Source organism: Aethalodelphis obliquidens, unplaced genomic scaffold (assembly GCF_003676395.1).
Source record: "Aethalodelphis obliquidens isolate GAN/ISIS:26980383/991018 unplaced genomic scaffold, ASM367639v1 scaffold8, whole genome shotgun sequence".
Taxonomy (NCBI): Eukaryota; Metazoa; Chordata; class Mammalia; order Artiodactyla; family Delphinidae; genus Aethalodelphis; species Aethalodelphis obliquidens.
Genome location: NW_020837952.1, coordinates 54,052,056 through 54,065,001, shown reverse-complemented (window position 1 = coordinate 54,065,001; position 12,946 = coordinate 54,052,056). Strand labels below are relative to the sequence as shown.

The following is a 12,946-nucleotide window of genomic DNA, read 5'->3' as shown; positions in this document are numbered from 1 at the left end:
CTCTAGGGGACCAGGAGCTGTAACCAGGCAGGAATGTCACCAGGCAACAGGCCTCGGGGGAGAGCTCAGATCTCCTGCACCTGCCCGCCAGCCTCCAGGGTGCCCACGGGGCGGGGCGAGGCGGGGCGGGGCACTGCCTGCCTCCTGCCTCCGGCCTGTTGGCCTGTTTACGTGCTCAGTCACAGTGCTGTCCCCAGCCCAACAGGAGGCCCGTGGAGCCTGGGGCCACAGGCCACAGGGGACAAGGGCCAGACACCGCGGCCATGGCTGTGGGCCATTGATCCAGCCCAGGCTGGCTGGGTAGGGGGTGGGGAGACCTTGGTCTGGACAAACAGAGGCTCTGAGGTCTGCGTGCAGCAGGCCCGGCACCCACCTGCCACTCCCAAAGGTAAGCGGGGACCTCCAGGCCAGGGGACCAGGATCTATGAATGACCCGGTGACAGCGTCCACCCGGAGAGCCAGGCCTGGCTCCCTGGGGCTTAAGCCAACTGCCCTGCTCCGAGGCCTGGTCTGCTGGGCCTCACGGGCCAGAGAGTGACCCAGCGAGCAGAAGGCGAGGGGTCCACAGAGCTGGGGTCGGAGGCCAGGTGTATGGACAGGCACGGGGCAGTGGAGGGGCTGCAGGTTCCGGGGGCTGGGACGCCTGGGGCTCAGCTGGAGCTGGTGGACTCTGGGGCAGGGACGGGGCAGGGGAGAGGCCTGGTCTGCCAGTCTGAGCACCCCACCCTGATTCTGGACTGGACAAGCTGCCCCCTTCGTACGCAGGTACCCCACCTGGGCTTTCCGGTATGGGAGACAGGCCCAGAGCCCCCCGACACTGCACTATACAGGGGGCAGGCTCAGAGTTGAATGTGGCCGTGTGTGCGTGTGCGTGTGTGCGTGTGTGCGTGTGTGTGTGTGCGTGTGTGTGCAGGCGTGCATCTAGCAGTTTGTATGTCACAGATAGCTGCGCGTGTACTTCAGCGTGTTTTCATCTGTGTACATCTGTGTGTGAGTTTATGAGTTTGTGTATGGAAGGGACTTTCACCCATTCCCCCCACGCCTGGGGACTCAGAGTCAAAGCAGCTCATGGTAGGGGTTGACTCTAGGCCCGAATGGCCTCCCTGGTAGGTCCTAGATAAGAATCCCAGCTCTACCTCACTCTGCTCTGCCTTACCCTGGCTGAGTGACCTCGAGTACGTCCTTTTCTCTCTCTGTACCTCAGTTTCCCCAGCCATTAAGTAGAGACAGCAAGGCTGCTGGAGGTTGAAATGGAATTCAGCTGTGGCGACAGCCAGCACAGGCTGGCACGCGGGAGGAGGAACGGCTCTGCCCCAGTGAGCTCAGCCTCCTGTAGGCAGACCGAGGACCCGCCAATGGTCAGAAGGGCAGGAGGGGCTGAGGAGCAGGTGCCAGGCTGGGGTCCAGGTTCTTGGATCAGGCGAGAAGCCTCAGGCCCCTGTGGAAATTGGGGGTACACCCAGTCCCTCCCTCCAGGCACTCACCTTCAGGGGGACACAGGGGACAGAAAGAATACCCCCAAGATGAGCTGTGCATTGATGGGGGTGGCCCCGGATGCTTCAGAGGAGCAGCCAGAGGCACTCTGGGAGGGCTGCCAGGAGGAGGTGAGAGCTGAGCTGAGGTGTGAAGGGGCCAGGTCAGGAGGTGGGCAGCCGAGGCAAAAGGAAGAAAGCAGGTGGAAAGCAAGAACTTTCAGGGTTCAAGAAACAATCGTGTGATGCTCTTCACCCAGCGCAGGCTAAGAACCCTAGATCTGTTAAAGGTTTCTACCATCTTCATTTTTAGAATCGATCGCCGAGAAGTCCCATGTCGCTGGGGTGCAGCAAGGGAAGAGCGGGAAAGGGGAGAAGGAGGCAGAAGAAGTTGGCCAGGCCACACGTGCACCCAGCACCCTGGCCCAGCAGGAAGGAAGCGCTCTCTGCTCTCAGTGCAGGGCACGCAGGGCACACAGAGTAAAGCCCCTTCTCTGGTGCAGCTTCCAGCCTGGGAGGACACAGACCAAGGACCCAGAAGCATATCCTGCCACGTTAGTCTTGAAAAGAGTGATAAAGAAAAATGTAGCAGAGAGAGGGCAGTGGTCAGGGCAGTTCTCACTGAAGAGGTAACATTTGAGCAAAGACTTGAAGGAGGTAAAGGAGCAGGTCATGAGGCAAGACTGAAGGAAAAGCATTTCTGGCAGAGGGAACAGCAAGTGCCAAGGCCCTGAGGCGACCTGTACTCCATCTGTTGAAGGTCAGGAGCTGGGCGTGGCTACCGTAGAAGGAGGGAGAGGACAGAAAGGCGCACAAGCGCCACATCACGGAGTCCCTGGTGGGCTGTGACGAGGGCTTTGGGCTCTGTTCTGGGCGGGGCTTGTGAGCAGGGCGCGTGGTGAAGACCCCTCTGGTGGTCATGTGGGAATTGGCTAGTGAGGGTGGCCGGACCACTGGCTAGTGTAGCAGTCACGGTGACCTGGACGATGGTGGGAGCCACTGAGGTGTCAAGAAGAGGTTGGGTTCTGGGGTTAGTTGGAAGGTAGAGGCACAGACTTTTCTGGTGACTAGATCCTCAAAACAATGGGGGAACCATTATATAATAAGAATAAAAGACAGGAGCTTGGGGTCATCTTCACAACTGTCAGTTGTCACAACTGTCCACTTCCTGCTGGGCTGTCAGCCCCAAGAGGGTGGGAATGAGGTCTCTTATATTCACCAGTGTGACCCCCGTGCCCAGCACAGAGCCTGGCCCCAAGCAGATGCTCAATAAACATGGAGGGGTCTGGTGACGGAATCTAGGGCCCCAGAGACCAGCACCGTCTTCCATGCCTTGCCCCTAAGGCAGTCAGATGTAGGAGAGAGCACTGCACCGGGAGTCTGGAGCCCTGGGGGCTCTACTCACCCATTCTTTCTTTTTTATTTTTTCTAATTGTATTTTTTTCAATTTTAATTCAGCTTTTAACGGTTGCTTTCTACTCATCCACCCTTTCCCGGAGGATTTGTTCAGGTGGCAGGCCCTGTGCTGGGTTCCATGGGGATCCAGAGGTGAATGAGACACAGGCCCGCCTTTTTTGTGGGGGAGAGAAACGAAGCCAAAAGCCAGTCAGATTGTTGATCTGACCAAGGGCTGCCTAGGGGAGGAGGTGGCTTACTCTCCAGGGCCCAGAGCCCATCGCTGGGCAGGTGGCCTTGGAGCTGGCCTTTAAGGGTCCCACCATCCTTTAGGCAGAGGGCGTGTCTGTACAAAGGAGCATCTTGTGGACCTGCAGGGTGACGTGCATGACGGAAGGTAGGGCTCCAGGGACGAGGGCAGCAGCCTGGCCACGGAGGGTCTTGGGTGCCACGGTGAGGGGTTTGGAGGTGGCTGGGAACCTTGAGGGGAATCTGAGCAGGTGAAGGGCTGGAGGTGGGCAGGGAGAGCTCTCTCCTGACAATGTGGAGGAGGGGCTGGAGGAGGAGCTGGGAGGCAGGAAAGCAGTTGGGAGGCTGCCCCAGGAGTCCAGGTGGGAGGCAATGGGAACCCCAGGTGTATGCCCCCCCCCCACCAATTTGGGCTGTGTCTAATTTTGGGTTTTCTCAAAATGGGATCTTCTGTGATACTCAAAGTTCTCCCAGACGGATGTGAGAGCCATTTATGAGGGAGGCAAAATCCATGGGGTGAAAGCCTGGCTTGGGGAATGGGGAGAGGAAGGGTGAGGCGTACTGAGCATCCTACCTGGGGCTGCTCCCCTAAGGGCCTCCTCTAATGGACATATGACCTTCTCTGAGCCTCAGTTTCCCCTCGTACCCTGTGAGGCAGTAGAGCAGAGTGGTCAAGGTGTTATTCTGGAGACAAACCGCTTGCGTTTGCAGCCTGGCTCTGCCGCTAACCAACTGTGGGATCTCGGCCAAGTTGCTCAATCTCTCTGTGCCTCAACTTTCTCATCTGTAAAATGGGGATAATGAGAGAACCTATCACCGCCCCCCGCCCCAGGTCTGTGGAAGGCTTACGTGAGACAGTGCGTATAAAGCACGGGAAACAATTCAAATAAATGTCAGCTGTGATCACCTCTGTGCTCCCCGGGTCCCCAATATCTCCTTGGTGATCCAGACTCGGAGTAAAATGGGGATGTGCCTCTCTGGCAGCGGGAGTGGACCTGGGGCTGAGAGAGGGCAGAAGCCGGCCCGTCACTGGGCTCTCCCGGCTCTAGCCACCCACTCAGCTCACGGGGGACAGCCAGTTTCACCAGGGGTGCCCTGGACACTCCGGGCAGTGGGCGGGACTGGAGGGGCTGCCCCACCCAACGCAGGACCTTTCCCATCCGTGGCCCTGGCCCCGTGAAAGCCAGCAGGGCCTGATACAGATGTCCAGATGTCCTCTGGTTGGGGTGGGGGGGAGTCCTATGCCCAGGTGAGAACCACCTGCGGTCACCTCCCTTCCTTGCATCCATGGGGACCACTCAGGAGACCCCTGTGGCTGGAGCCAGAGATCCTTGACTGAGAACCTTTGAGCATCACAAAAGATCCCTGTTTTCAGAATCCCTCTGTGTGAAAATCCAAGACCCAAAGCAAAGGACACTCTGCCCACCCACCCACGCACACCTGGGGACGTATTTTAAAGCCGCAGTGGCCTTTTGGGATGTGGTAAGAGGAGGCTCATTTCCTACTTGCTCTGCTGGTGGGTGGGCAAGTGAAGGACCTTCTCTGGACTGTGGGAAAACCTGCCAGAGAAGGCAAATAGCACTCAGAAGTTTGCCTGGGGGTCTAGAGACACAGCCACAGGTCTGGGGCACTGACCAGGGTGGCATTCAGGTATTATTTCATCCTGATTTGTTAATTAAAAGCTCATTTACAGGAAGTAGCCCAGAGTAGTGGAAAGAGTGGGGAGTCAGACACCTGGGCTCGACCCCCACTTACCTGCTGTGTGATCTTTGGTGAGTGGCTTAGCCTCTCTGGGCTTCAGTTTTTCCATCTGCAAAATGGGCTGGTTGTCAATGCCAGACATTCAAATCATATTGGGAAAATGAGGCTAGGAAACCCCTGGACTGAGTTATTGCTAAAACATTCTGGGTCTTAGTTTCTTCATCTGTCCTATGGGTGCAGAACCTTGAAAGGCTTTTGGAGGTTAAGCAAGATAATATATGTAAAGTGTCTACACAGAGTGGGCTGAGGAAGAGCATGGGGACCATGGTCCCCACATCCTGGTGACCAGAGGATTAAATGGGGTGATATCCGTAAAATGTCTTGCACAAACACTAAATGAATATTAGTTTTTGTCTCCTTCTCCTTCCTCTGCCCCTAAGAGACTTTGGGGCAGTGGGGAGAAAAGAGGGGCGGCGCTCCTTGGAAGGCAGTCCCTGGCTCGGCACAGAGCCGGCTCAGGGCTTCTGGGGGAGGGTGAAGTGAATGGATTGAATCGATGTTGTGGAAGCTTTGCTTTTGAGAAACAGGAGGAAGGAAAAAACATCCCCCGAATGGGAGGGAAGCTGAGGGCAAGAGGAGCTGGTTTACAGAAACTTGTACTCCGTGTATGCACGCCAGTTCCATCTGCGGGTACCTTGGGGGGTGGGGTTCAGGCAGTGAAACCTCCATCTCTCCTCTGACCGCAGATGCAAAGGTAGGGATTCTGGAGCCAGACCAGGTCCAGCTGGTCACCTGGGCGAGTTGCTCTGAGACGTGCTTCGCTCCTCTGTGAGCTGGCTCAGTGCTCACTTTCAATTACTGCTAGCTGGCGTTGTTCTCCTCCTCCCCCAAAAGGCAGGGGTGCCGTCTTACTTCTGTGCAAGGTTGGTGTTCAGTAAAGACTCCCTTGCAAATGCCAGGCTTTTTCCAACCCTGGTCTGTTTCCTTGCCAGGATGCCCATGGCCGAGGCCCCCCAAGCGGCTGGCGGGCAGGGCGATGGAGGTGATGGAGAAGAGGCAGAGCCGGAGGGGATGTTTAAGGCCCCCGAGGACTCCAAGAGAAAAGTCGGCGACTACCTCCGCCTGGCTCCCCTCTGGCTGGCCCTGGTTGTGTTGGCTTCAGTGGGGGTCCTGCTCTGGTATCTCCTAGGTAACTGCGGGGCCCTTGGGAGAGGTACCTGGGGAGGACTTGGGGTGGTCGAGGGGGCACAGCAGGACAGATCAGGATTCCAGGCTCAGCAATGCCTAGAAACCACTGTGCGACCTTGGACATGCACTTCTCTCTGAGTCTCCGTTCCTGTCCCATGAGATGGGAGTGCAAGTTCCTTGCTGGGGCCTAGTGGCCACAGTTCCCAGCAGCTGCGGAAGGAGTGCTCTCCCAGTACCCAGTTCTTGTAAAGTGACAAGCTGAAGGGGTGTAAACATTGTCTCCTCTTGCCTGCAGCCCTCCTGGGTTGCCCCTGGGGCTTGGAGCCACCAGGCTCAGCTGGAGGAGGCCCAGCGGTGCTGGTGGTGCCTGGCACCAATGAGTACATCTGCTCACTGGAGCCCGATCTGGGAGCTCTTCTAGGGTGGAGACCATAGCTCTATCATCTCGGGGTCTCCAGGGCCCAGCATGAGTGGGAACGAAGGGGAGGGGGGCACAGAACTCAGGTGTCCAGGGGGGTGTCCATGCACGTAGATGGCTTTATACCCCAGCATGGGCACATGTGGAATTCAACCCAGAGGGAATGTGGGTGCGGGTGGAGGGGAGGGCAAGAATGCCCAGAGCAGGTAGCTCAGGCATCTCCCATGTCCTGAATTTTGGCCCCTCCCTCTCTGGTATCACAGCCCTCAGTCAGTCCCCTGGAACCCCAGGAGCAACTGGCCCATGCTCTGGGTCCATTCGTCCATCCTATTCATTCATTCAGTACTGAGGACCTCCTATATGCCAGCTCTGTGCCAGGCTGTAGAGATAGTTCTGTTCTCACCATAATGCTTGGCATGTGCTAGGACAGAGACAGCAGAGGGTGCCCCGGTGGAACCCTAGCAGGGACAGCCCACCTTGCCCAAGTGATCAGAGACCTCCCATTAAGCACTCTGCAAAAGTTAGATCATTTTCTTACTGACTGCATCTCCTGGTGGAATTTCAGGTCCACTGAAAGGAATGGGGACCCACTTTGGAGCAGCCACTGGGGAGCTCAGCCTCGGCCCAGCTCTAGAGGGGGGCGAGGTGGGGGGTATTCTGGAACCCCCGGGTTGAAGCTGTTAGGAAGCCTGGGTCTGATGAGGACCCACCTGCCGTGATGCCGGATGGATGTGGTTCTCTTCAGAGCCGAGCAACGCAGGCCGGGAGTGGAAGCCGTGTGCATTTCACCACCGGCAGGAAGCCGGCGCCCCAGATAACACAGGGCTGCCGAGGCCTCCTTAGGCTGCAGGATAATTAGTCTTAAGGGGAAACCATAGAGAGTCAGGCTGGAGGGCCAGGAACTCACCTGCCAATTGTCTTTCTTCTCAGAGTCTGATTTCTCCTGATTACACTCCTAGAGTGAATCACCCCGCTGGGGGTGGGTGCTCCGTGGGGCTGAGGACCCAGGGGGTGAGTGCCCCAAAGCCTCCACTGGGGGAAGCCAACCCCTTCCCCAGAGGGATGAGGACAGAGGAGGCACTTTTGGAGATATGTGAACGATTCCTCCCGCGCTGGGCCAGGCTGTGCTCTGGGTACCGGGCACTGGACGAGGAGATGAGTCAGAGACACGCGGTGTCTGGGCTGGAAGGGGAGCTGTACGAGAGGCCTATTGCACTGGAACAGGATAAGCCTGAAGGAGCGAATGACTGGTTAAGTGGCAGCCTGACCCAGAAAGTGGCCCAGGAGAGGAGAGGGTGGGGACCGGCTTCCCAAGGCCGGTGGGCCCTGGGCTGGTCAACTTGGAGCCCAGTAGCGGGGCCCTTCATGCCGCCCAGCTGTATTTCCCTGGTCTTCTCCTTCTCCTGCTCTCCTGGGCCACAGTTTTATGCTTTATTCTCAAACCTCCCTCACCCCCCACCCACTTTGCCCCCGGCTTCAATGAGAAAACGGAACCACTCCGAAGGGAAGCCCCATAGATGCCCTCCCAGCTGTACCCACGTGCTCTGTGCTCTGCCCATCCCCACGTGTGAACCAGCCCTGCCCCATCTAGTCAGCTGTCCTCCTGGCCCAGGTCCCACTCCCTTTGTCCTCGTGGTGGCCAGGCTCCAGCCATGTCCCCTCTCTCCTCCGGTGGCACCATCCATCACCGTACAGGGCTTCTCATTGCTCCTGTACCGAATCCCTCTCGTGCCTGCACACACACACACACACACACACACACACACACACACACACAGCGCCATTTCTCTGCTCCCCTTTGCAGCAAATCCCTGTCGTTTGAAAACGCTTCGGCCCCCTGTTCCACGCCTCTTTCGGGCGCCCTTTCTGATCTGACTCCCTGCCCCTCACCCCCGAAACTCCAACAGTGCTTGTCAGGGTCACCAGTCCTCACGCTGCAGAATCCGGCGGTCAGTCCTCGTTCCATTTGTTCCATTGGCAGCACGTGACCGGGCGCCTCCCTGCCTCCTCCTTGACACGTTATCCTTACTTGGCTTCCAGGGCGCCCACACTTTCTTTTCCCTCAGCTCATGGTGACTTCTCCTCCTCCTCCTCTCTGCTCCCCCGCCACCCCGACATTCCCTTATGCCCTGAAGATTCCCAAATTTTCATTTCCAGTCTGGGCCTCTCCCTTGAGCGCCGCTGTATCACCGGGGCCTGCCCCTCCTCCAGGATGTCTAAGTGCATCTCAGACCCCACTGACAGTTAACTCCCTTGTGAATTGTCCGTCTACCTTTTGAGTATATTTTGAAGGGGCTTTCATATATATATATATATATTTTTTGCGGTACGCAGGCCTCTCACTGTTGTGGCCTCTCCCGTTGCGGAGCACAGGCTCCGGACGCGCAGGCTCAGCGGCCATGGCTCATGGGCCCAGCTGCTCTGCGGCACGTGGGATCTTCCCGGACCGGGGCACAAACCCGCGTCCCCTGCATCGGCAGGCGGACTCCCAACCACTGCGCCACCAGGGAAGCCCCGGGGCTTTCATTTTTAATTGATGTTTACCAGTTGTTTATATAAAATGATATTGAACTATTGATTTTCCATGTTTCAGAGGCAATGTGTGTTTATATATGAGATTTTTGGAAGTTCGAGATGTTGAGAAAATGGTATATAACTTTAGGGTATCATCAATAGTGACCTAAAAGGGCTTCCCTGGTGGCGCAGTGGTTGAGAGTCCGCCCGCCGATGCAGGGGACGCAGGTTCGTGCCCCGGTCCAGGAAGATCCCACGTGCTGCGGAGCGGCTGGGCCCGTGAGCCATGGTCACTGGGCCTGCACGTCTGGAGCCTGTGCTCCGCAACGGGAGAGGCCACAGCAGTGAGAGGCCCACATACTGCAAAAAAAATAAATAAATAAAATAAATAACTAAATAAAAATAGTGACCTAAGAAAATCCTTTAAAATTGAAAAAAAAAATGGAGAGAACATCCCAGGTGGTGGCCATTCCATCCTTCCCGTTGCTCCCCTAAATGCTCTCTTTCTTTTACTCCCCAGCCCCAATTTGCCACCAGCAAACCTGGTCCTCTCTAACCCCAAAACATACCCTGACTCCAATCACTTCTCTCCCTCTTCGCTGCGCAGCCTGGTCCAGTCTCCCCTGGACCACTCTCACTTGACGGCTGCAGGAGCCTCCTGTAGTTCTCTCTGCTTCTGCCTTTGCCTCCTTAGAGCCTGTTCTCAACACAAAGGCAGAGGGATATTTTTACAAAGCAAATCAGATCATCTAACTGCTCTGCTTAGAGCCTCCCAGGGCTCCTGTCGCACTCAGAGCAAAAATCAAAGTCCTTCCAGGGTTGCAAGGCCCTACATGACCTCCCCCTCCCCCATGTCATCTCCTCCTGCTCTCCCCTAGCTCACTCCTTGCTGTTCCTCAAACATCCAGACAAGCTCCTGCCTCAGGGCCTTTGCACTTGCCAGTCTGCTGCCTGAAATGCTCGTCCCATAGATTAACATCCACATGGCTGATACCATCTCCCTCTTCTCTGGCCTCCAAGTTGCAGCCCACACCAGCCCTTGATTTCCACGCCACTTATACCTCTAACGTGTTATGTCCTACGTTTGTTGTTTATTGTCTGTCTTTCTTGTTAGACTACAAGCTCTGAAGGACAGGTTTGTTTTTTCTTGATTATTTTGTTCATTGTTATACTGGTATATTCCCAAGTGCTCTAGGCCAGTCCCTAAACATAGCAGGTTCTCAATAAATATTTATTGAATGAATGAATAAATGACTGAATAGGGGTATAAACCCTGGGCTGTGAATCTATTGTCTTCACATCAGCCAAAACAATCTTTGCAAAACGGAAATCTGATGACGTCATCCCTGATTTTAAACCTTGCGTGGTTTCCCTTGCTCATTAGGGAAAGACCAAAATCTTGCCCTGCTGATGTCTCAATCTCTTATTATACCTCCCCCCATCTGACTGCTCCAGCCAAACAGACTTTTGGCCCTGCTCCTCGCCATGATCCCTCTGTCGCAGGGCCTTTGCACGTGCTCTTCCTGCTGCCCTGAAGGTACTTCCCTCTTTCCCCTCTTCCCAGTTTACTCTCCACTCCTCCCATCTCAGATGGAGGGTCACCCTGGCCCAGGTTTTCTTTGTCATGTCCCCCCCTCAATAGCAACTTGTGCTTCTTCAAGACGCTGCTGGCACATGAATCCCACAGGTTGTACGGTTACTGGGGGAACGTCTGCCTTACCCACTACCGTCAGCTCCACACAGGGAGACCCATCTGTCTTGGTTTATCAGTGTACCCCACATGGTAGGTGCCACCTGGACAACCCGCTGGACAACACAGAGGTGCTGAACCAAGAACTTGACCTGCTGGGCCCATGTGGGTTTCTCAGCATCTGTGTCCTGGACCGATCACTGTGTCAGCTTCTGCCTGGGAGCCTCTGGGACACCATTCATCAGTTGGCCTCTCTCCTCCCTGGTGTTGTGGGACCAGTTTGTCACTACGCAAACTCTGAATGACAGTGACAAAGAGGATGATGATGGTGGTGGTGCCTTGGAGGCCCAAGATGCTGGAGGCTGAGCTGGGGGTTCAGGGTGGCAGAAGAAGGTGTGGGGGACACAGGAGCCGTCCCCATCTGTTCCCTTGGTTAACTTTGCTGGTTTCTTCCTGGGCAGGGCACAAGGCAGAGATGACGGTCAGCCAGGTATACTCAGGCAGCCTCCGCGTGCTCAATCGCCACTTCTCCCAGGACCTTGCCCGCCGGGAGTCCAGTGCCTTCCGCAGTGAAACTACCAAAGCTCAGATGATGGTAGGAAGGATTGCGGGGATGGGAGGGAAGGATGGTGGGGACAAGAAGGGAGAGGGGAGGGGCCTGATCACGTCAAGCCAGTGGGTTAGTCCATCCAGCACACTCACTGGGATCAGAGCCCTGTTCCAGGCACAATGGAAACGAGGTGGTGTAGGGTGGTGGGGAAGGTAGTGGGCTCTGGGGTCAAATGCACTTGGACTAAATCCTGATTGTGCCACTTAGTAGAAGCATGACCTTAGGAAATTAGGGCAGTGCAGGGATGCTGCCCGGACCCAGCCACACACCCTCTCTTGCCGGGCAATGGCTTACTTCACTGGGGATGGTCTCCCATGGCCAGCACCTGCCACTCTTAGGTCGCAGGACAGCACCCTGAAGGGCGGGCCGGAAGTGCTGAGGAGTTACGCCCAGCAGCAACCCTCAGACGTGAGAGATGGAGAAGGTGGATAAATACCCCGGCTCCCTTGGCCCTTGGTGGGAGCGGTTCTGAAGATGCCCCCGCAGCCTCTCAGAGGTCCCTGTCGGCTGGCACCTCAGTTGCCACAGCTCTGGCCGGCACCTTCACAGCCGTGAACGGCTGCCTCCCTGCCCATCTGTCTTCCCCACTGGTGTTCCTTGGAATCACCTCCAAATAAACCGCCTGCCTCAGGACCCGCTTCTGGGAGACCCGCCCAAGGCTCTCTTTCCTTCCGTGTAAAGTGGAGTGATAACAACAGTGCCTGTCTGTAGGGTTGTCGTGGGGTTGAAATGAGAGAGGAGAGTGTGGACATTACCTCTACGCCGTTCAGAGTGCTTTAAGAACCCACAGTCCTGCATTCCACCCTGCCGGTGGCACTGCCACTGAACACGTGCAGAGACCAGGCAGCTTAGCTCGCGTGGCTGGTGGCTGGGGCTGAGGAGGGACTCGAGAGCCTAGTGGGGCTTCTCAGAGTCGAGGAGTGACTTCTGATGAGGGGGAGAGGCCACTGGTGGTCTGACTGAGGTCAGAGCTGGTAGACGTGGAGGTGTCAGGGGCAGTGCCCGCGTGTTGGGGGAGGGGTAAAAAGATGGAATGAGGTTTGTTTCCCGGCATGGCCACTGCCCACCATGTGACCACGGGCAAGCCTCTCTACCCCGTAGGCTCCTCTGTCACGCAGGGCTGCTGGGAGGGGCAAAGGGCATCCCAGGGCAGGAGGGGGTTTCTACAGAGGGTCACCAGGGGGCTCTGCTTTTTTCCCCTCCTTTTAGCTCAAGGAGCTCATTGCCAGCACCTGCCTGGGTACTTACTACAACTCTAGCTCCGTCTACTCCTTTGGGTGAGTCTCCCGGGCCCCACGACCGGCCCCTGCTAGAACTTTAGACTCAAAGAATGAAAGACACTGTAGGCTTCTGAGGCAATGGCTTCATGTTTTAAAATGGGGAAACTGAGGCACGGAGAGGAAACTTGGCTTCCTGCATGTGACCTCCCTTCACCCAGCTTGGCTTTCTCATCTGGAGAATAGGCACAATACTGTGGTAGGGATTACCCTAGACAGTGGCCGTGGTGCCCTTAGCAACGGCCTGACGGGTATCAGGTGAGGACATGGAGGAGCGGTAGGCAGCTGTCCCATTCACTTATGACTGGGTCCGTGGCACACAACCTAACCTCTCGTGCCTCAGTTTTCTCATCTGTGAAATGGGGCTGTTGAGAGCCCCTTCCTCAGAGGTTGTTAGGAGACTTCCAAGTGATAGTGGAGAGCAGAGACTGA

The 12,946-nt window shown here is 56.4% G+C and overlaps 1 protein-coding gene across 2 annotated transcripts in view; it reads left to right on the top strand.

The window, feature by feature from the left end:
- Positions 1-488: 488 nt before the first annotated feature.
- Positions 489-12,946, top strand: part of TMPRSS6 (transmembrane serine protease 6) — a 37,146-nt gene continuing 24,688 nt past the window's right edge. For both annotated transcript variants that reach the window (XM_027107540.1, XM_027107539.1), the window contains exons 1-4: positions 489-553; positions 5,810-6,006; positions 11,089-11,222; positions 12,447-12,514. In XM_027107540.1, the coding sequence (XP_026963341.1) occupies positions 5,811-6,006; positions 11,089-11,222; positions 12,447-12,514 (398 nt within the window). In that variant the 5' untranslated portion in view covers positions 489-553; position 5,810. The remainder of the gene's footprint in view (positions 554-5,809; positions 6,007-11,088; positions 11,223-12,446; positions 12,515-12,946) is intronic.